General features: G+C 39.9%; 1 protein-coding gene across 3 annotated transcripts in view; it reads right to left on the bottom strand.

The window, feature by feature from the left end:
- Positions 1–24,446, bottom strand: part of KCND3 (potassium voltage-gated channel subfamily D member 3) — a 358,484-nt gene that overhangs the window by 39,971 nt on the left and 294,067 nt on the right. For all 3 annotated transcript variants that reach the window (XM_078393374.1, XM_020780620.3, XM_078393375.1), the window contains exon 4: positions 3,025–3,126. In XM_078393374.1, the coding sequence (XP_078249500.1) occupies positions 3,025–3,126 (102 nt within the window). The remainder of the gene's footprint in view (positions 1–3,024; positions 3,127–24,446) is intronic.

The following is a 24,446-nucleotide window of genomic DNA, read 5'->3' as shown; positions in this document are numbered from 1 at the left end:
ATGACGAGTGTTAATAATATCATTCCTACTGTTAGTATTTTCTGCATTCAATTTCCTTTTGACCTCATTGTCTGTAATCCCCTTCTCATCAATCTGTAACTTACTCACACAAACATCACCCCCCCCCCAATATACACCCACTGTTTGGAATTGGAGATTTTTAACCAGTGTAGGTGAATGAGGAAATGCCTGTTAAGCATATGATGCAAATATGTTGGTCATGTAATGGGCAAAGAAGATATGTATTGAAGAAGAAATGCTGTGATGTGATTATGCTTTATTGACTTAGAGAAAGCTACTAACAAAGTCCAACACAGAAAGCTGATGGGGTTGTTAATAAATAAAGGCCTTGATTTAGGAGATGCTTGTATATTTGTAAACCTGTACTGGCACCAAATACTACAGTGAAAGTTGAAGATTAGAAAACAGAGGATATGAGATGAAGTATATCTTCACCCCTGGTCTTCAGAATATACTCTAAGGATATTTTAGATAAGCTGATTCAAATGACCATAATATTATAAATGGAGAGGTTATAAACTATAGTCCATATGTCGATGGTAATAGCATTCCTAGCTGATATTTTAGATGGTCTGCACAGGTTCCTCAGTAAATGAAGTAAGTAGTAGGAATGATCTAAAATAAATGTTTAAAAACCAAATTCATGACAAACAGTAAAAAGCACAAGAAATGAAATTGAAGATCCAAAATGAAAGTGTGGTGCATGTTGGCAAAGTTGGAATTTGGTTCAACAGTGGAACCATAGCTATGCAATAAAAATCAGTATAGAAATGGCAGAACACAAGTTCTTTAAGATAAATAATGTAAAATGCAACAAAAACCTAAAATTCGTTTTGAAAAGGTTCATTGTAGGGTGCTGGACATTCTTGGTTCCACAGTATGGCACAGAGTTATGGACTTGAAACATTGAAATGAAGAGTTATTCCAGGATGCTAAGAATTTCTTGGATTGTGAGGGTGATCAACAAAGAAGAGTAAGGTGAATGAGGAAAGACCAATTAAACATAAGACAAGTAAAATGCAGAAACCTCAGATATTTTGGTCATGTTATAGACCACAGAAAGTACAGATTGTTTTAACTATACATTCAGGGTAAAATAAATGGGGAAAGAACTGCAGGAAGAAGAACATCTTGACAGACAAACATTGGAGATTGGTTTGGATGCAACATAACATCATTTATATTTGTCACATGCGAAGTCAAGATAGTCATGATGACGTGTAACCTCTGGTAGGAGAGGAACAACAAGAAAGTTAGAAACCAGAAAGTGGACTCTTGTGATATAAAAGAGGTGGATCATTGTGATCTGGAGCGGGAAGGGTTTAGGAGAGGAATCACTGCCTTTTAATCCAAGAAACTAACTGGTTATAAGCAATTATGTTGTCTGTAACTAATTACTCTCAAGCTTTTTGATACTGGTGCCAATGCCAGGAATGCAGACTTGTTTCCCAGCATTCACATGATATTCCATTCATATGAGTAACAGCAGCATGTAGAGAGCCATTCTTTTCCCAGCTAGCACGAGTAAAGTTACCCATATTTAACTTTAGACATGTTGAATCTTTTTCACTTTATGGGCTTTTATAAAAAGCAAGCATCTCTTCCATGTGTTTGTAAGGCTGGTATACCTAGCATCCAATTTCCCTGAGAACAAAACTACAGTAAACTCAGCAGTTCCTACAGAGATACTTCCAGAGATGATCTCCCTATGGCAAGTGATTGCAATCATGCTACCCGCTGTATTGAACTAAATACCACGGGATATTGGTGAGGACAGCTCCAGGTTTTTGTTACCCGAAACACTAATAGGCAGAAGGCTATATATTAGTGGTTCTGATCACTCATCATCAAGCTATTCTCAATAGTAACATCCATATTGTCTTCTGGTCTGGGGCTCCTTTGATTTCAAAATACTAAACCTCCAATTAAGCATCCTTAGATTTAATTGCCATAGGCTGCAATGGTTACTAACAGATACAGTGTTTGTTGCTACAAACATTTCTGGTAATGAGGTCCTCCTCGGGGTGGGAGTAGCTTTTGGATTCATGAGTACAGACACATGATCTGTGTATTAGACAGTTAGGTAAAGGTAAAGGTTCCCCTTGACAAATTTTTGTCCAGTCGTGTTCGACTCCAGGGGGCGGTGCTCATTCCCGTTTCCAAGCCACAGAGCCAGCGTTTTGTCCGAAGACAATCTTCCGTGGTCACATGGCCAGTGCGACTTAGACACGGAACACTGTTACCTTCCCACCGAGGTGGTCCCTATTTATCTACTTGCATTTGCATGCTTTCGAACCGCTAGGTTGGCGGGAGCTGGGACAAGCAACGGGAGCTCACTCTGTCGCGTGGATTCGATCTTACGACTGCTTGGTCTTCTGACCCTGCAGCACAGGCTTCTGCGGTTTAGCCCGTAGCGCCACCACGTTCCTACTATTAGATAGTTACTGCATCCCAATTAGGCAATCCATCCTTGACTTGAAGGCTGATTTATTTGTAATGAGATCCATGAAAATGTGTTAATATGTGCTCCTGTCTTGATCAAGCTTAATGAAATAACTACCTCTCATTGACACTGAGTCTGCTGAGAGGTCTGCTGAACCTCAGACTCTCTCCTTTGCGTGGGTTGCTAAGAATAGTTTCCAGATGCTTTTCTATTAAAACTGAAACAGCTAAGCCATATATTCAGTGTGCACGTGTTTTTGGCATGTCTTTCCTTTACTGTTTTGCAAGACTCAGATCTCCAAGTCATCAGCAGCTAGCATTTAAGTATTATGGGTTTACTCTAGAATAAGGCCAAGAGGCTTCCATTGCAATCCTTTCCTTTTGCAATAGTACTCTGGCTATGTACGGTATACTTAGCACCTTCAGCAACATTTCAGCATAGTTCTAGTATTGCTCAAAGCATACCTGTGACATGGGCACAGAGCAAAATAAGGGAAGAACAAGGGGTGTGGAAACACTTTTAAGGTTCCTCTGACAAGGTATGTTTTTCACTGTACATACCGTCAATTCCAGGGCTTCATTAAGGAGGCCATTGCGCTTACTGTGAAGGTAGGCATTTGAACTGCCTGTCTTGGCCACACGAATCCTGGCCAGCCGGGCTTTCTGTGGAAGGAAATAAAGTAGCAAGTTGTTAGACTTGAATCTGCCATCTGTGTTAATTTTGTGTGCGTGTGTGTGTAAATAATGTGTGTGTAAATAATAAGAAAAGAAAAAAGAAAATGTCAAAATATATTGCTCATACAAATTGATAGTAGTTTTATTACTTCCTAAATTTTTAAAAGAGTGTTTTAAACATATTTCTGCTTCCAAAAAAAGAATTTTTTTGGTCAATTTCTTTTTTTACATGTGACCTTCATCATGGTAGAAACATATTTTTCAGCACAGGAAACCAGCATTTCCGACAGAACACAAGCTGGTGAACTGACGTTCTGGGAGTGAAAAACTGTTGGGCAGAGCTGACCTGGACTATGAAGCTTGTAAACCAAGTTCTGCCTCAGTTTTAGACTCTTTGAGTAACTTTGATGAAATCAGTATCTCCCAACTTCATTCTGGTGTTAATAGGGTGGCATAAGAATTGGATGAATGAATGAATGAATGAATGAATGAATGAATGAATGAATGAATGAATGAATTTGGAACATGGGTGCTACTGGAGTAATATGGAATATAGAGGTTTACTGGGAAAATGAATATGGGAAAGATTGAAGTCATTTTGCAAAATTGTGCTGAAATGATATGCACCATAAGGAAAATCAGAGCTCAAAAGAATGGTCAAATTCTGATGAGCAGGCAGAAGGATATTGCTGAGTTCCTGCTTTGATCTCAGGTGTTCCCTGACTCACCCACAATGAGACCGACTGTGGGCAAATTGCAGGTCAGTAGGGAGAGACCTGAGATTCAGTGAGGAAGTAGCAACCTCCTTCTGCTGGTGGTGTCATTATTAGACTGTGAGATATCTTCAGAAGTGAATGGCCCCGTCTTCTTTTGTATGTGACCATTCTATTCCTATCCTGATGATGCAGAACTGAAAATATCCAAACAGCAGCAGTGACACTATCTCCTCACCAAGATTAATGGAAAGTCACATAATATAATGAACAACTTTTTGTGTCACATCATTTTTGAAGGGAGAAGGGCCACTATGCTTTGCAATTTGGACAACAAAACTGGAGTTAAGATCAAGTAGTAGGTCACAACTAAAGTTGTCCCACTGAATCAACAGAACTTTCATAGGTGTTGACTAGATATAAGAGATTTGTCTTTGTCTTCCAAGGGAGATGAAGATGAATCTCACTGGCACAGGTGGCCAGCCTGATTAATGCCCACCTCCAGAACCTGCCAATCCCCTTACTCCTTGCTGCATGGAGGGCATTATCAACAGCATGCCAATCGTGGCAGTGGCCCAGCTGGCGCTGCCCTGCCTCCCTGCTCGGCTGGCCACTTCAGCAAGGGGGTGGGATGAAGTTGAGCCCCTGAGTGGTCTGCCAAGCACAGAGGCAAGGCAGTGTCAGCTGTTCTACTGCTATGACTGCCACACTATTGATGACACTGGTTGCGTGTGGCGAACAGTAGGTGAACTGGTGGGTTCTGGGGGCAGGTGTTAATTGGGCCAGCCACATGTCCCGGTGAGATTCATCTTCATCTCCCCTGGGAGACAAAGATAAATTTCTCATGTCTAGTGTTGACTCACCAAATCCTCATTGATTCAATGGGCTCTCTCTAGTTTTGGCTTTCCACTAGATTTCAGTCTATATTAGTTTGTAAAGAGACCATGAGTAAATCATTATCTTGTTATATACTGTACTGCAGATGGGCCTTTATCACACCCTACAGTGACAACAATATCTTTTATCCTTCCCTTCCTACTTGCATTATGAAGGCTTCTCTGAAATTGAAAACCATAGCACATTAGTTTGAGTTAGCTGACCATGGAACTAGAAATTGTACCAATGTCTGCATGTTTTACTTTTTTCCTCTGAACCCCCCTCCCCCCTTTAGTGCAACTATTTATTTTTAGTTATTTTAAGAGGACATACAGGTTAGTCTGTTGTGGCAAAAGCAGAGTTGTTTCTGAAGAAGTGGGCTACAATCCATTAAAGCTTATGCCAAAATACATTAGTCTTTAAGTGTCACACAGCTTCTTGCTGAGTAAATCAAGACCCTAATCAATCTATTTTTTCCTTGTATGTATTAATGTTATGTTTCTCCTGAAATCCATTTAGCAGTTTAGTGAGAGAAAAGTTAAATGGCATTTCAGTGTATTTTCATCATCCAGCTGAAAAGGCACTGTGCTTCGAGGAACTGATGGTGCATTTACAAGAATCAGCTGATTGCAAAGGGTTACAATCTTTTGTGAAACACAGCAGCACCTTTTTTGGGTACAGACAAAGTATACTGGTGTTGCCATGGTTACAAAGCATCTGTCCTTGTACTGACTGCAGACATGAGTCTCCTTCTGAACAGAGGTCAGTTTATGCTTTCCACGGTTAATAATATTAAGGTAACAATATAATTTTTAAAAATCTATATTTTCTACAATCGCATTCCCCCTCACTCCATGAATGACTTCAGATGGATATTTCATTTTTGTTTTCGGAAGAAAGAGCAATGCTGTTAACTCGTACAATAAGTGACAAAATGAGGAACAGTAAAAAAGTGGTCGTTATTTTAGTTTGGTGGGGCTGCTTTATCTATCTAACTTAGTATTACCTGCACTAACTAATTTTCCTTATATACTGCCTCATAGTGCTTAAAGCAATTTCTGGGTGATTTACAACTTAATTATAGAGCTGCACATTCCCACCTACCCACCCCTGTGAGCTGAGCACTTAGTTTAATGACTTCAGAAAGAGGGAAAGCCGAGTCATCCTCCATCCAGCTACCTGAGTCTCTTGGTATCAAACTCAGGTCATGAACAGAGTCTTGACTGCAGTACTGTAGTTTAACCACTGCATCATGAGTAGTCCTGCCCTAGTATGTGAGCAGACTTGCAGGACTTTTGAAATCTGAAAGTTTTAATTTTGTGAAGGCAGACATTTCTCACTGATACTGCTATGCAGGGATCATTCATCTAGGAAAATGTGCCAGGTTTCCTAGACTGTTTCCATATTTTTTTCTATTTTTATCCTCTTTTGCTCTGTCCATACTATATTGTCAAAGGGCCCCAGTTCTTAAAAACCCATCATATGATTTGCAGGTTATCTTTCATTTCAAAATCACCATGGTTCAAACAAAGCAATTTTGTTAGTATAATCACACTGAGTCACATTCTATATCATCTCCATAGACCACCTGCTGAAATTCAGCCTTATGTACCATCCACCTCCAGCCACTGACTTCTCATAATACACTGGTGGGCATCTTTTGTACCGTAGCTCCTACCAGTGACGCTGGGACTAAGTGACGCAATCATTGGCCTGGCAAGTCACATGAGTCTTCCTGACAGTGAATGCTAATCACATGGGAAAAACCCATGATCTGCTTGACTAAGGCAGCTACATCATCTATGAAACTGTATCTATTCCCACTTCACCTGCACAGCTGATTAAATGAAAGAATTCATTTAAGAGACAACATTAACTTGGCAGTATCAGAAAGCATAAGAAAGTGGAATTTAAACTAGGACAGAAGCCTACCATAAACTCCAAATAAGACTGTAATCCTATATTAATTTTCCTGCGAAATAAGCCACATGGAGTTTAGTAGGATTTACTTCTGAGTTGCTGTGTAGAGAATCCTGCTGTCAGTTGTTGCTATGTTATACTTGGAAATCAGTGAGCTATAATGGGGAGTATATTGCCCTTAGCACTTGTGAGACTCAGGTTTAATTCCCTAAAGATTTAATTACATTCAATATTTGCATTTATTGCATTTCAGTAACTGTTTTCTTAAACAATCTTTTAAGCTGCATTGGGTCCCAGTCATGGGAGGAAGACAGTATATCTGAATAAAATAAGATGAAATAGATACTTAGATATGAAACTCACTAAGTGATTTTTGGCTGGGGCGCATCTCTCAGACATACCTAACTCATGAGGTTGGTATTAGGATAAAAGGGGGATAGGAAATAATGTACACTACCTTGAGATCCTTGGAAGAAGAGCAGCATAAAAATGTAATGAATAACAGATACATGTTAAAATCACAGGGAATCATAAATATAAACAATATAAACAATCATTACCCACAAAACCTTTTGTCTATGCTGGCACTGAACTTTAGTGGGATGATGAGGCCTTGGTAAGTGTTGCACAACATTATACTAGAGAAAGAAAATGTCTGGATCCTTGACTACGGGATCCTTCAAACATCCTGGGATACATTTAGGTGCACGATTGCCCTGCATCATTCACATGCTTCTTTGTCTAGATAGTCTTGTCTTCTGTTGGTGCTCATCTTGGGATTTCTCATTGTTTTTTCCCCATATTTTTAGCCCCTTTCACAAATGAATGCATGAAGGCAAAAATGATTGAATAATCGCACCACGTTTTTTGACCAAGCACCAGGATGGGCAAAGGACAATTCCGTCATCAGATTGCAACTGCCAACAGCTGTAGCCTGGGTGAGGAATGCTGGGAGTTGTGGTCCAATGACATCTGGAAGCTTCCACTCTGCCTACCCTGATCCAGACACACCTTTACTAGGGCTTCAGAGCCACTGCATCTCTCAGTTGAACCTACCTCACAGAAATAGATTTACTGTGGGTTCAATGGAGATGCGGGAAAGGTTTTTTATTTATTAATTATGGCATTGAGAGCATCCCTTTCCTCCAGCAAGCTGTCCTCCTCCCACTTTATGGCTGTCCTCGCACTTTTTTCCCACACAACAAAACAGCGAGGGAGGTCAGGCTGAGAGACTGTGACTGGCCTAGGGTCACCCTGTGAATTTCACTGCTAAGTGGGGTTTGAAACTGGGTTTCCAGAGTGATAGACCAACACTTTATACCATTTACTAACTTCCCCTCCCAGAATTCCACAGCTACCATAGACACTGCATTCTGTTAGCTGTAATCCAAAAAAAGAAGTAACTTCTTCCATCTCTGGTTTTAAAGCCTGTGGAACTCACTAAAAATCCTGAGATTTGCCAGGAATGTCTAGACTGTGCTACTCACAGGCCATGTAGATTTCTAGCTCCTCCAGCTAATGCTTTTCATTAGCTTCTGAATATTTTTTCCTGAAAAATATACAGTCCCATCAACTGCAAGAATATCTAATTCTTCCATGTACCTGGTGCAAGACTGCATTCTTTACATCACAATCTTATACATGTTTTCTCACAAATATGTTCTATAGATTTCTAGGAGCCATACTCTTAAGTAGCTGGGTGAAGGACTGCAGCCTTAATTATTTTTAAAGGTGATATTTTCTAGTTCGGTGGGAAGAAAAACAGAAAAGAGAAGAAAAGAGAAATGAAAAAAAAGAAGAAAAGCAAATGAGTGACACTGAATTGTGTTTAGAACAATTCTACGACCCTCTTTGTTAATTTACTTTGCTAAATAGACACGCAGTACTGTATAGCCAGATGCAAATATCTATCCTGGGCTTTCCAGCACATAATGAGCCAAGAGGCTTTATTAGCTTATGTGCAGCAATGATTCTGCAATTCTATTAATAAGAATTGTTTAACCTTTTGAACGCCGATGTAAATACTAGGTAATGATGTGTTCTGAATGTAGCATTGTATAAGTTCAGATCAGATATGTGGGGTTATAAGATCCAGCAGACAACAGTGAATTCAGGTATTTGGAAGCAAGAACTGAAGTAATCTTAAATAAGGTAGACCTCTTATGTTCTGTTGGAGGGGACTGGGAATGCTACTGGACTACAGCTCCCATAATCCTTCACTATTGGTTCTGCTGATGGGAGCTACACCTTTGTTGGTTGTTCAAGGGCACAGAGATTCTACACAGCTTTCTGATTAAAATAGTTAAAAGCAGAATAAATTGTACTGTAGTACTAAACATCAATTAAACATATTATACTATTAAGACAACCACTGAACTGAAACAATTTTAATTACAACAGAGAAAAATAAAAATCCTGAAAGTCTTGTTAAAAGCCTCTTCCTCACAGGTTAGCCAAGAGCTTCCCATAAGGATCTTTGCCTACCATCTAAACACATATCTGTGAAGTCAGTGGTTCCAAAGTTCTCAGAACCTTGATGGTTTTTTAAAATTATTTTTGAAAAACCCCAATGAAATGATCAAACAGCTTTTACCATGTCATGAAAGGCATAGGGGAAAGTTCTAGAAGTAATACTTGAAATTTAAAATAAAAGTGTTGGAGCAATTTTTAACATCACAATCCTTCCAAGTAATGACGTTCAATTTTTTTAAATCATACTGAAATATCTTGCTTTGTTTTTACAAATAATGGATTGTAGTTTAACTTTTCACTATCTTTTAAATTTTCCAAACTTCTTACTGTTTGCATAGATAAATATTTGCAAGGTTGTTAGCTCAAAATATAAAGATGCATTTTCTTGTTGGCAAGGGAATAGCTTTACAATATTTTTTCAAACATATGTCAAAAGTCACATATGACTGAATGTTTCTTTTATTCCCCTGCCCATTTTATTCCCCTATGATCCATTTATTTTATCTGAGAACGACTGCTTCAAAAGGGAACAAAGAAACCCCAAGAAAGGACAGGATTATGTATATTCTTGGCTTTATAGGCATAAGGTTGGATTCCAACAGCTTCCTGTACCCAAACAGACTCAGGTAGCAATTAAACAAGAAACAGAACATTTTATTTACATGGCTTCAACACAATCGAAGGCTGCGATCACATGGATAAAAAATGTGGGAAATGGTCCAGGATTGGGATAGACTGATTCTGATTTTTTGCTTTGACCACATGATGCAAGGGGAAATGTGAATCACCCTGGAGGTTCCTCCCACATCCATAGTTTTTGCCTCTACTCCTCAGGCTACAACTTTTTTTTTTTTAAAAAATTGATGACTTACATCAGCTCGATTATGTGATCACTTGAACCAATTCAGAACTTCCTCTCCCAGCACACACCTACAGCTTCTCCTCTCACTGTCAGCCAGACTCCTATTCTTTTTTTTTACAGCTTAAGAACAGCACTTATCTCCATCAACAAGTTTTCTTTTTTTTTAAAAAAATAAATAATAACAAGATGCGGAAATTGAGGAAGGAAAGTCTTATTTACAACTGATTAGGTTGCTCCTTGGTAATTGTGCCACCTGCAAGACTATAAATAGAACTCCAAGCAAGCTGCAAACAAGGCCTGTGTGGCTAGTCAATGTAAAGAGATACAGGGAAACCCGATTTCCCTGATGTGACCTCACAGCGGGTGAATGTAAGTGAATTCGCATTTCCTAAAGCTGATTTACTCACAGCAATAAGTTCTTTTTGTTGCTCATCTCTTCTTTAACATTTCAGTGAACTCTGTTAGAAACATATTCCCTCTGCATTACATCATTCCACACTTCTTCCCTCTCAAAAACCAAATATCTCCTGAATGGTTTAGTATTCCCCCCCTCTCTTTTTTTCTCTCATCTTCTGACATCAACCTCTTACTCTAACTCACTGATTCCAACTGTCTTTGCCTTTCTCAATCCCCTCTTCACAACTTTCGAAAGGTTGTGATAGGCTAAGCCAATGAAAGGGCTCTTTGTCACAACATGTCATCTGTTTCCTCACTGAAATAGATTATTTTTCTTACTGTAAATGCATCACTTATTTATATTCAAATGTGTATTGCATGCTCATGCTCTGTGAATCTAATTGCAAGCTACTTATTATGAAAACAAATGTGATATCGGTTATAACAATAAAATTGCACAGAACGATAGAGGAGGAGTAACATAGTCATACAAAACCACTAGATATCTAAGAAGTCAAGGCCACTGGTGCAATAGATCAATTATACAGGCCTCAATAGGATGGCACTCCATTGGAAAAACTTCTACAATACCATTACTGAAAGAAATAAATTTCTAATATTAGACAATTGCAGCTTGAAGAGTCTGACAATTTTGTAATTGTTCTCTAACTCAACCAATTGTTTCTGAAGCCCTCTAGGTTTTCAATTCATGGGGGTGGTAATTATGGTGATATACAGACTTGATCATTTAATTTGAAACACGGCTGCATCTACTTTCTTTGTGAAACATTAGCTGTAACATATTCAAACTATTTATTCAAACCTCAAATTGAAAAGGAATGTGGGTTGCAGCCAAAAGAAAACACAGATCTTTATTTCAAAGATTTCTTATGGTCCTAGATAGAGAACAAGCCCCAAGTTCTTTAAAACCATACAATAATTTTAAAACTATTGTAGCCATTCTGTCAATGATATAATCACCACCCACTGCTTTCATTTTGTTTCATTTCATTTCATTTTGCCTGATAGCATTACGATACTTGCCGGAACACAGATTTGCTAAGAGAACAAAACACAACAAAGAATGCACTGTAACAATAATCCGCCACAGAAGAAAAAAAAAAGAGTATTTGATGAAGATCAAAGAGCTATCTTTGCAGTAGGGCAGAAACATGGATCAGAGTAATGGATCCTCATAAAAAGGTAAAGGTTGGCCTTGACAATTTTGTCCAGTTATGTCCAACTCTAGGCGGTGGTGCTCATCTCTGTTTCCAACCCACAGAGCTAGTGTTTGTCCACAGACAATCCTCCATGGTCACGTGGCCAGCGTGACTAGACACGGAATGCGTTTACCTTCCCACTGAGGTGGTACCTATTTATCTACTCACTTTTTTTGCATGCTTTCGAACTGCTAGGTTGGTGCGAGCTGCGATAAGCGATGGGGGCTCACTCTGTTGCTTGGATTCGATCTTACAACTGCAGGTCTTATGACTTTGCAGCACAGAGGCTTCAGCAGTTTAACCCACAGCACCACCACGTCCCTCATGCATCCACATAATTTTCATGTAGGATCATCCCCAGGCTACTGTCGAATCTATGAGCAGAGATGGTGTCTATGATTGGAGAGTGGTTTGTGGATGATCCAACATTAAAAATCATGGATTCATGAGGATCCATGCCTCTGATCCATGTTTCTGCCCTACTGCAAAGACAGCTTTTTGATCCTCACTTAGGCTTCATATCCCACCTGCCTCTTGCCTCAGACCCCGCACCTCAGGCTTTCCCATTTGCTTTCCTCATGCTTTGCTAAATAGTGAGACATTCTCATATACAAAAATGTCAATTTCACAAGTACAGTGGTGCCCCGCATAGCAACGATAATCCGTTCCGGATAAATCATCACTATCTGGAAACGTCGCTATACAGAAATAAAAACCCCATAGGAACGCATTAAACTCAGTTTAATGCGTTCCTATGGGGGATAAACTCACCACTAAGCGGGAATCCTCCATAGGGCCACCATTTTCGCCGCCTCGGTAAGTGAGGAATCGGTGCGAAAACGCTGCGGGCGACCATTTTGTTGATCCAGTGGCCATTTTGGAACTGCCGATCAGCTGTTTCTAAAACATCGCAATGTGAAGATCGGTAAGCGAAACGCTTACCGATCATCGCAATGCGATGTTTTGCCTATTTAAACATTGCAATGCGATCGCAAAAGCGATCGCAAAAAACGTGTCGCTATGCGGATTCATCGTTAAACGGTGCGCTCGTTATGCGAGGCACCACTGTAAGTTAAATTAAATGACCTCCTTGCCACTCAATAAAATCCCTCACTTCCTGACCAAAAAACATGCTTCCTGGGGGGGGGGGGAAATACAAGCTTCCATGTGTGTCATGTAATCACATTTTTAAAAAATTGATTAAAAACCTACTAAACCCAATTCAAATTCGAGTTTTTGTTCTTACTGTTGACCATATTCTGAGACTTCCTTAAGTGATCAAAGACATCCATTAGTCACAGGAAATGCTTTCACTCTGCTGTATATCTTGCATTCCAGCAAGTATGGTTCTGGTCTGTGGAAGGTAAACCTTAGTTTGAAAGTTTGATTGCCACAGCTCATATTTTTAATGAAATCACATGGTAGTCTACTAGCTTCTAAATGGCAGCTGAATGTCTTGTCCAGCTTGAATTTCAAGTTGCAATGAAATTAATCCTTAAATTCCCTCGTAACTCTTTACTAAAAGACCTGCATATATTTGGTGTATACGCCTATATAGCTGCTGTGTAAAATTCGGCCATAATGAGGACAGTTTATTTACAATGTAAAAGCTGGCTTGAATGGAATCTAAATTTTCAGCATTGATCAGGCATCAAATGTGTCTGTTCAAGGATCTGGGAAATCTGTAATTTTAGCATTCTGCATGAATTATCTTCCAAAATTGGTAATGTTCATATCAACAAGATATAGTTTCCTAGCAACTCTCCCCGCCATTTCCACACTAACAACACGGTTGCACAAATACACACAGTTATAAGCTTATTGAAGAAACAGGGGGAGCAGAAACATCTGGACCAAAGCAGTATCCAGAAATAGGGATTGCAGACTCAGTCACCCTAGATGTTGAGAGTCCCTGCTACAAGATACTTAGAAAAAAATTAAGTTCCCCAAAGGACAATGTAACCATTATGCTTCTTAGCGTCTATAAGCCTCTTCATAAAAAAATGGTACTACTCATCCTAGCATTAAAAATAGGCTCTGATGACTCAAAATAACGAATGGAATTAAACCAACAGTGCAATCAAAACTCAAGGATATGCCAGCTGTTGTGAGTTCTGATGGCAGAAAGTGAGGAGGAATTAAAGAACCTTGTAATGAGGGTGAAAGAGGAGAGTGCAAAAAATGGCCTGAAACTCAACATCAAAAAAAACTAAGATCATGCCCACTGGTCCCATCACCTCCTGGTAAATAGAAGGGGAAGATATGGAGGCAGTGACAGATTTTACTTTCTTGGACTCCATGATCACTGCAGATGGAGACAGCAGCCACGAAATTAAAAGATGCCTGCTTCTTGGGAGGAAAGCAATGACAAACCTCGACAGCATCTTAAAAAGCAGAGACATCACCTTGCCAACAAAAGCCCGAATAGTCAAAGCTATGGTTTTTCCTGTCGTGATGTATGGAAGTGAGAGCTGGACCATAAAGAAAGCAGACCGCTAAAGAATTGATGCCTTTGAATTGTGGTGCTGGAGGAGGCTCTTGAGAGTCCCCTGGACTGCAAGGAGAACAAACCTATCTATTCTAAAGGAAATCAACCCTGAGTGCTCACTGGAAGGAGAGATCCTGAAGCTGAGGCTCCAGTACTTTGGCCATCTCATGAGAAGAGAAGACTCTCTGGAAAAGACCTTGATGTTAGGAAAGTGTGAGGGCAAGAGGAGAAGGGGACGACAGAGCATGAGATGGCTGGACAGTGTCTGCGAAGCAACCAACATGAAATTGACACAACTACGGGAAGCAGTGGAAGACAGGAGGGCCTGGCGTGCTCTGGTCCATGGGGTCACAAAGAGTCGGACACGACTAAACGACTAAACAACGACGACGTGAGTTTGTAACAAGCTGAAGCCTCATGTTCTGGCACAACTATCTTTGTGTTAGTACAACCCTCTTGTGTTTGCTGAGTTTAGATCTGCTGCCACAACTGTATCTTACTAGTACAACTGCTGTGTTGGCTGAGGTCAGTTGGCAGAGGAACCTCTCTGCCCCAAAACCAAACCAAACCAAACCAAACCAAACCAACCCAAGTGGAAAAGGGAAAGAATAGGGCAGGGATTGAGAAACTGGTCAGAGCCAGGTAAGTCCTAAGTTATTTCCAGCATCTCAAGACTGGGAGGGGTTTGAATTCAACAGAGCTTCAGCTTGTTTAGGGAGCAACTAAATGGCCATTTCTCCCACTCTTTGTGGGAGGATGCACTATATTTTGTTCAGCTGGCAAAGTTTTTTTTTTAAAAAAATAGTGTTTCCAGTTGTATTATTTCATTTTGCTTTTGGCTTGTATGATCATCTACATCGGTCCTTTAGAGCAGTGGTTCTTAACGTGGGCGATAATGCCCCCCAGGGGGCGATTTCATTTTTCAGGGGGGCGATAGAACGAAAAGGGGCGGTGTGGGGGCGCTGGAGCAGAAGGGGGGCGGTAGGGGGGCCCTGGAGCAAGCCAAACCTGTTAAGATGGCCGCAGCCTTTTTACAGTGTGCATGAATATATATTTTCCTCCAATCTTAATTTAGTTTCAGAGTTTTTGTCTTGAAATTTTTAGTTCCTGCATTGTGGTTTGTTTTTATGCCCTTTTTATATTTCTTTTTGCATCTTAAAATTCGCTTGCAACTAAATCATTAAATGTTTTGGGGGCATTTCATTTTCTTAGAATTGAATTTTGTTTTCAGGGGTCATTGGATTTAAGTGTCATAAATAAATAAATAAATAAATAAATAAATAAATAAATAAATAAATAAATAAATAAATAAATAAATAAATAAATAAGAAAGATATCATCACCGCGGGGAGGGGGGCGGTGATAACTTCCTCAATGGCTCAAGGGGGCGTTTCTTTCAAAAAGGTTAAAAACCACTGCTTTAGAGCTGGTGTTGGACATGTCAAAATCACACAATTGGTGATGCATGGAGTGTGGTGTGGGTGTGTACCCTGCTCCTTTTGGCTGCCTTCTGCTCGCCCTGGTAAAGACTACAACTGGAATGTAATTTGTAAATTGCATTTTAAATAAATATTTTCCCCCTGGGTTAACTAGAGTGTTAAAATGATACATCACTAATTCAAATGCTTCCATGTCTTGTCAGTTCAGCGCTATTTCTCATTAAAAAAAAGACTTGAATGCTGGCCGAAAAAGAATAGGTAAGATGGTAGTCATAGTGGCAGAGAAGGGTGAAGGAGAAGTGGAGCTGTGTGATGGGTGGAGTCTTGAAATACTACTTCCTGGGATATTTACATATTTCTGTGTAAACAACCACAGCTCTTAAAATGTTGGGAGAAACAGAGAAATTCACATCAACCTAGAAAAAGGGGTCTGTGTGGTCATGGCCTTGGTGTCACTTCAGGCAAACCACAGCCATCTTTGCTAATTAGGATTGTATCTCTAATCTCCAATCCCCACTCTAGGTTCTAAGAGATACAGTAGGATGTCCATATCTGCGTGATCAGTATCCACAGGTTCAATTATCCACTATCTAAAAATATTAATAATATTAAATGAAAAACCCCAGAAATATATTTTTTTTCCACAATGTAATTACCAGAACCGACCACTAGAAAGAACCAGAGTCTTTGCTATATAGAGAGTTTGCTATTATCCATGGTTTATGGCATCCATGGGAGGGCTTGAAACAGATTCCCCACAGATACTGTACTTTACAGACGTACCTGGCACAAACTCTAGGTTGCAATACAGGGGTAGCCCTCCAGGTGTTGTTCAACAGGTCACTCACCCCCGCAAGCCCAGCCAATGGTATGGCATGATCTAAAACATCTAAAACAAAACATTCAACAACATGTGGAGAACTACAGGTCCCATAGTCTTGTTCTAAGGTCATTCCTCTCACAAGTCAGTGTCTTTGTTCCCCTCTGTGAAGTCAGAATTGCACACACTGGGTGGAAAACACAGCAGTAGAGAAGTTTCTCTTGCACTCTGCACTGAAGTAAGGAGTGGGGAGGAAATCTTGAAAGCTTCCTATTTCAAAATATTGCAAATGTGCAAGGAAATTCAGTTGGACAGAACTCATTATAGCCATCTACAATTTGATAAAAATGTTGACTGTATGAAGCTACACTTTATTCTGACTCTATCTTCATTAACTTCCAAAGATTAAAGATCCCTTTCTCCTCTTTTGTAGAACTCCTTTTAATCTTATTTGCCCTTGGCCCTATTAAAGCTACTGATCGTCATTGCAAAGGCAGTGTATCATTTCATCTTCTTCAATACAAGAGAACATCATTTCCAATTTATTTATAGAACATTGCACAGAATATGGAACTCAGTAGGCACAGATAGACAAGACGATGAGAGAGAGAGATAGCTAGATCGGAGTGTGTTTAGTCATATTTAAAATTGACACAATCCCTTTCAAATTTATGGTAATGTTCCCCACCATGCTAGATTTAAATCTGAATTAATCAAGTCTGTCTTCTTCCACACATATTCATGAAGACAAAGAATGTCACACTTTCACTTTTGGGCTAATTTTGTCACTGTGTGATATACACTACCACCTACAGTGGTCCAGGTGTAAAGCTGCCTACCAGTTAATACTTTATTGGTGAGCAGCAATATTATATTCTGGTAAGTAGCCAAAATTATGGGCTGAACAGCTGGTGGTGTAAAAGCTATACCTTACTGATAATCCATCATGTTCCAACACTGGCCTACTAGATTCTGCTCTGACTGCACACTTAAACATGCTAGACTCTGTATTGATTGGATCAATATTGAAGCAAAGCAGAATAGGGTGGGCTACAGGTGGCCCAAGATCAAGCCAAACAAACACTTTCCTGAGTTGCATGGTACTGGTTTACTACAATGCATTCAGTCTGGGGCTGCCTTTGAAGAGTGTTCAGGAAATACAGCTTGTCTACTAGAATGTTGACTAGAACTAGAATGTCTTGCTTTGATGGCTTTTCAAGTCACTCTTTCACTTTGTCAATAGACCCTTTCATCTATAGCAGTGTTTTCCAACCTGGAGGCTGTGACCCCCAAGGAGACTGCAAACTATTTTCTGGGGTGTCTGGGTGTGTGGTTTGTGGGTCACCTTATATGTGTTGTAGCCCTTGTGAAATAATTTCTTCTTTGACCTTTCAGTATAGATTTTAAAATTGGAGTATATGTGTATGTTAGAGAAACAGTCTTTTTAGGGGAGAAAGAAGATTCTACTTTTTGAGAAGGGATGGCTTTACTTTAATAAAAATGCCATTCTATGCAGAAGTGGTGGCAGCACTGCAGGTTATTTGGCTATTACAAAAGTGGGGGGTCACAACTTGAAAAAGATTGGGAACCACTGATATACAGAGATTAGGTAGTCTACAAGCTTACACACTGTTTTTATTTTGTTGTTGTTGATTCCCTGAAATTTTTGATAACAATTTTATTAATTTATCATTATTTTATTTATCTAAAATATTTTTACACTGCTTTTCTTCTAAAAAGGATCCAAGGTGGCAGTATTGCTTTTAGGCTTTCTAAAATTGTTCTCTTTGTGTATCTCTTTCTCTGTGTGTATGTGTTCTTTCAATATAATGTTGTAAATTACCTCAAGTACTGTTATGAGAACAAAAAAGCATAATAGAAATAAAATATTTAAAAGCCCACTTTTAAAAACTGCTCCCATTTGCAATGCTAGCAAAAAGTATAATGGACTTGCGCACAGTAAACAAATAACAATATAATGCAATGAAGCAGCCTTTAGGCCTTTGTGTATCTTAACTTCAGTTCTTTTTGAGATTGCAGCCTTCCTTATAGTGACAGTGAACTTTGCTGCAGTGAGATGAAGGCGTGTAGGAGTTCTGGAACAGAGGAGCAAGGGGCAGAGAGAGACAAGCCCTTGGGCAAATTCTCAGATTATATACCAGAGCTCATGCACATGGGTAGAGCGCATGCATTTCAAGTAGATTAGAGTCCCAAGTTAAAGACTTGACTTCTTCGGTTGCGTGATTTCACTGAGAAAGGCTTGAAAACACACGTCTGCCTATGACTTCAGGGACATTGCTAGCCTGAAGGTCTGACGCTGGATTAGATAGACCACTGGCTTGGCTCAGTATAAGACAATGCCTTATAAACTGCCAAATTAGTGAATATTTGTTGCATTTCCCAGGAATAAGGAACTAAATTTTTAGACAGCTCTTTTTTATTAACAAAACATGCCAGGTGTCACGATAAGCTGTTTTAATGGTCCATGTTCCCACATCATGGTAGGGCTCTACACCTTAACTATGAATATCCCTTAATTGTCACAGCTAGTGGCCAAAGAAGTATGATCTGTTTATGTTGGAGTTTTTGCAACCTGGCATGCTGCCTTTACTAGGTTTTGCAGGGAAGCACCTTTCTGGGCTGGGGTGACTGTCAGTCTATCCAGCAGTAACCAATTTTTCCCTCCCTGCCTCTGATTTCAGAGAGTCCCATCTCCCTGCTCAGAGGTAATTCACTTTCTTTAGTCTATTGGATGCAGTGAGTGTGTTGAAGTCTGTTGTTGGAAGCAGGCATGTTTGTCAATTTGCTGTTTTACAACTATAAGTAAAGAAAATGGGTGCTCCCCCCCCCATTAATACCTTAAAGTGTGTTACTGACACTTTAAGTGCCCCTTCAAGGGGTAAGGGGTGGACTACTCTAGGAAACTTGACACTATTCTGTTATGTGCATCTAGAGGAATTTAATCAAAAATTCAGAACTCTGCAACAGTTTACACCTGCCATGTTAGATTGCTGAAAGAAAAATATCACAAATTGCCTCCCTGTTTTCACTTTTAGTTAATCCTGATGTAGAGTAGGAAAACCTTGCTTAGATAAACAAGCAGATCTGGCTCAAAGGCAGAGTAGCCTTCATTTTGACAGCAAACCTGGAGTTGGAAAACATTTCATGAGACGCAATATGTGCAATGTCAATCATATCTGCAGCTTTTGCTTGCCACTTGGTTCAGTTCCACCCTAATGTATATGTTTATTATAGACAGCCCAGGGCACATGCATTGCTTGTGGATGAAAGAAATATGTGATCCCTGTAACCAGGTCCAGTTAGCAATTTGGCTGTGGTGTTTTGGGCCCACTGAAGTTTCCTGACACTTTCCATAGGCAGATCCATGTAGTGTGTGTTACAGTATTCTAGCTGGGGTGTAACTAAGACATATGTTATTGTGGCCAGGTCCGATCTCTCCAGGAATGGGCACAGCTGGCACATTGATTTTAATTGCTCAAATGCACTGCTGGCCACTGGTGAAATCTGGGCATGCAGGCTCAGAGATGAATCTGGGAGAACCCCCAAGCAGTGCACCTGTGTTTTCACCTGTCTTGACTGGATCAGATCTAGATCTGAAACAGGTTTCTTGGATTTACATAGCAAGGAGAGGCAGAGTTGGGTGCCATCTGCATACTGGTGACACCAAACCCCAAAACTCCAGACAACTTCTCCCAATGGTTTTGTGTAATTCTTAAATAATATAGGAGACAACACAGAACCCTGTGGGACCCCACATCACCCAGGGTGTAAAACAGGAATCCCTCAGCACCACCTTCTGAGTTCTCTCTTCCAGGAAGGACCTGAGTCACCATAAAACAGTGCTTCCTAGTCCCACCCCAGAGAGAGAGGCCAGAAGGATACCATGTTTAATGGTGTCCAAAGCCAGAGAGAGGTCCAAGCAGACCCAAAAGGGACACACTCCTATCCAGGCATAGGTAGGCATCACCATGGTAGGCATCACCATATCCAGGCATCACCAAGGCAACCAAGGCCCTTCTCATTTCCCACTTAGTTTTTTGGTCCCACAAGCAGCTTCAACAAAGTCCAATAGCTGTTAAAATGTATCAGTGTTTTTAATTAACTTCAAGGAAATGCTTTGCCACCAAGCCATGGAAGAGAAGTCTAGATTCTAATTTATAAATCAGAATAATTTTAGTTTGCTTTTCTGCACTGACATAAAAATACAAATCGTTCTGAATGCTTTATTTGACTTGTAGCATATGGTATATGTACATATATGTTCTAAAATTTTTCGCTGGGATTTTTCATCATTGATAGTGAATTAGTGGAAGGGTCAGGGTAGGAGCTTCAGAAGATGAAGCATGAATTGCCCTTGGATTATTTGTTAGAGATACTGACAATTCCATCAATCACAAATAATCCTCAGCATCTCCGAAAAGGTGAGGTTTGTGGGACTCCATGTGCAATCCCACAAAACACTGTTTTTGTTTTGTATTTTTCTGTTAGATAAATGAAGATCTTAAGAGTTTGGCAGCTAATTTGTTTTGTGAGTAGCATCCCTATTGACAAATGTGTGAGATATCTTTCTCAGAGGCAATATGATACCATAAATCTAATGTTATTCTTTTCATCATCAGTCTTAAACTTTGCCTCTGCCTGCTGCCATCACATCTCCCTCTGCCTCTGGGACAAGAGCTGGGGATCTGAAAATATTATCATTGTCACATATGCCTCGCATAACAGTCAAAAAGAAAATGTTGGTGCTGTTCACTGGCCTCATCCTGGAATTTCCTCCACCTTTCCCAACAAACACACCTTCTTTGATTTGGAAAATTTTCTCCTTGGGATCAGCCCAAAACAATTTGCTATCTTGAGGCAAAGGACGGAATGGCACCCTCTTCGTATTCTACCAAGAGGAATAAACTTTCCTAATATAGTTTGTCTTCACATAGTAAAACTATCTGGATAGCTCAGTGAACTGGATTTCTGGTTGAAGAGTCAGAGGTTGGGAGTTCAATTCCCTACTGTGCATCCCAGAACAGCCATTTTTGTATGATCTTGGGCATTATTTATTTATTTATTTATTTATTTATTTATTTATTTATTTATTCATTCATTCATTCATTCATTCATTCATTCATTCATTCATTCATTCATTCATTTAACTTCTACCCCACCCACCTAGACCAAAGGTTTACTCTGGGCAGCATTACAATTTTTTAAAAACAGTGAAACCACTAAATGTATACTATGAGTCCAAGATGGCAAAAATGTCAAAATTTGAGATAACAGCAGGAGGGAAAGCCTGCCCAAATAGTCACTTTACTCCTGAAAACACCCAGAGAGGGAGCCAGGTGGATCTTCATAGGCAAGTTGTTCCAGAGGTGAGGGGCCACTGCCGAGAAGGCCTGGTTCCTCGTTCTTGCCTTCTGAACCTCCCTTGGCATTAGGCCCCTCAGCTGCCCAGCCTGGCTAGAACTAGTGAGTCCACTTTTGATTTTTAAAAGGCTGCAAATTGGTCAGGTGAGATGCTAGTGGGAGGCCAATCACTATGAACTCCGGATAGATCGCGGACTATACGGAAGAGTTCCACCTGCTGATTGGAAGCTTTGCTTATCTGGATGTGAAGTAAGATCAATTAGCAGCCTTCACCTTAGATTTGTAAAGGTTAGTCATGATCTTAACAGCTATTTGATTATTTTCCATTGGGTTCCGCCTCCATATGCGTTCTAGCTTTCTCCTATTTTGCTTCATTAATCGCAGCTCCTGGTTGAACCAGGACGAAGGGTGAACTCTGTGCTGGAGAGGGTGTTTAGGTGCAGTTGTGTCAACAGATCTGGCACTCAACAACACCAGGTTTAGAATGGAGGGCCGGCTGAGTTGACTACCTCGAGTCTGGCAGGAAGTCACAGTGCCAGAACAGTGAACAGATTTCAAGCATCTGTTCACCGTTCTTCTGGAACGAATGGCAACTGCATCTACACCATATCTTCCTCTGCCCACAATCACCCTGATATTGGAAAGACCCCCTCTGGGGGGGGGGCAAACCTTCCATTCCAATCCAAACAAAAAAGGGAAAAAAGAAACCAAAAAACAAACTTAAAAATAATCAATAAATAATAAGAAGAATTAACAAATCAAATAAACAATCAAACAAACAAACCATAATATAAGTGCAATGAAATTAAATTAATAACACAAAGAACTAAAAATTGTCACTTAGAAAAGAGAAAAAACAAAACAAAATACCTCCCACCCAAATCACACATGCCCTGGTCATGCCCAGAGATGGTTCCAGATCTCATAAGCTGAGCTGGAGTCTACAGTTGTTACCCCTGGGTCCTGGTCCCCTGCTGTTCCTACTACCAAATAAAGTAAAGCTCCCACTGGCCAAGGCCAGCTCGAGTGGCAGCTGAGGGACAGATGGAAGTTGAAGTTGAAGAAGAAAAGTCTGGGGTGGTCGGGGTCGAGGTGATGGCATGATGTAAAAATGGTGGCCGAGACAGCGGGCACCTGAGGAAGCACGCAAAGCGGAGAGCATGGCCGACGCTCGTTCCTCTCGTTACCCCCAGAAGAAGGTAATGGTAAACCACTTCTGGGTATTTCGTGACCTGGAAAACTCTGGAAATGTATCTGTTTGCAAGATTTTTGAGCCTTTCTGAAAAATGCATACCACTGGAAAAGAGACAAAAAATACAGTTTTTTTTTTTTTTGTCTCTTTGTCATTCTTTCATCCTTCCTACATGGGCAAACTTCAAGAAAGGGAATTAGTTTTGTAGTACTGCAAATATTTTGTACAAAACATGCAAAAATGCAATGGGCAATATCCTTAGTGTAAATTTACACTGGCATAACTGCCACCATTTTTCTTATTTCAGTATCTACTGCTCAAGATGGTTGCCTTCTTCTGTTGAATTATGATGACTGCTTCTCCACAAGTTGCAGTACTGTTTGGATAGCATTCAATCATTTCTCAGCTTCCATCTTAAAGCATATCATTTCATCCTGGCCTTGGAATTCCATTGACATTTCCATCAGTATTTTATCATTATTTATTTATTTTATTTATTTGACTTGTATGCTGCCTGCAGCCCCTCCTTCTCATGAGCTTGAAGTTGCTTCTCATTAAAAGAACTCACTGAAGACATAGCATGTAAAATGAAAATCAAACATACCAATAAACATAACACAAATGGAAATTGGAAACTGACAAACTGAAACAAAATTAAATAAATAAGGCAGATGGAAGTGCACAGCAACTTTCCACAAGGGAAGAACTAAACCATCTTAAAATCACAGCAGCTAAAATTCCTGCCACTGAATATCAAAACAGAGCCACAAAGTTTTCCACAGCCTCTAACAAGCCTACACCTCCCTCACGAACCACATTATAAGTCTTTACAATGATAACAAGTTGTCAGTTATGAGGGGGAAAATTTGCTGACTAGTTGTCAGTTATGAGGAACAAGTTTTGCACAGCAATAAAATGATGTTTGTTGTGTTTTGGTTCTAATTTCCTTCAAATGATAGGCTTTAGCCATGGTCGTCCCTATTAGACTTAAAACAGAAGTCTTTATATAGTTCTGTGTCATCAAATCCCTTCTGAGGTATGGTGAACATAACAGGGGTTTCAAGTTATGTGAGATGTTCAAGGAATGGTGCACAATTGCCCTCCCTCAATTAGATACCATGATTTAGTGGTAATTTGAACCTAGATCTCCTGAATCCTAATCTGACACTCTTATTTGCTATATCTCACTGTCTGTCACATGGGAAAGAAGGACAATGATAAAATGTAACATTATTAGGGAATAGTTGGAGAAAATTATACCAAATGAAGGAAAGCTAGTTCTGGGAAGATTTGCAAAAAGCATAATGTGAAAGAGATAGTGATGCTAACCTGGTGAACAAGGCGGCGGTGGCGGGGGGGGGGAACTATGTCAAGTAAAGAGGTGAACCATCTGTTTTCAAAACAGAAAAAGCATACTAAACTACTGCTTTGTATGCCAAATGATATACCAGTTTACCACAACATAATATTTTTCTCCTCTCATAATTTGAGTTCTATATATTTACCAAATCTGTAGAATGTATTAAAG

The sequence above is a fragment of the Pogona vitticeps genome, chromosome 4 (assembly GCF_051106095.1).
Source record: "Pogona vitticeps strain Pit_001003342236 chromosome 4, PviZW2.1, whole genome shotgun sequence".
Lineage (NCBI taxonomy): Eukaryota > Metazoa > Chordata > Lepidosauria > Squamata > Agamidae > Pogona > Pogona vitticeps.
Note: the sequence above shows the minus strand (reverse complement) of the source record. Positions and strands in the feature narration are given on the sequence as shown.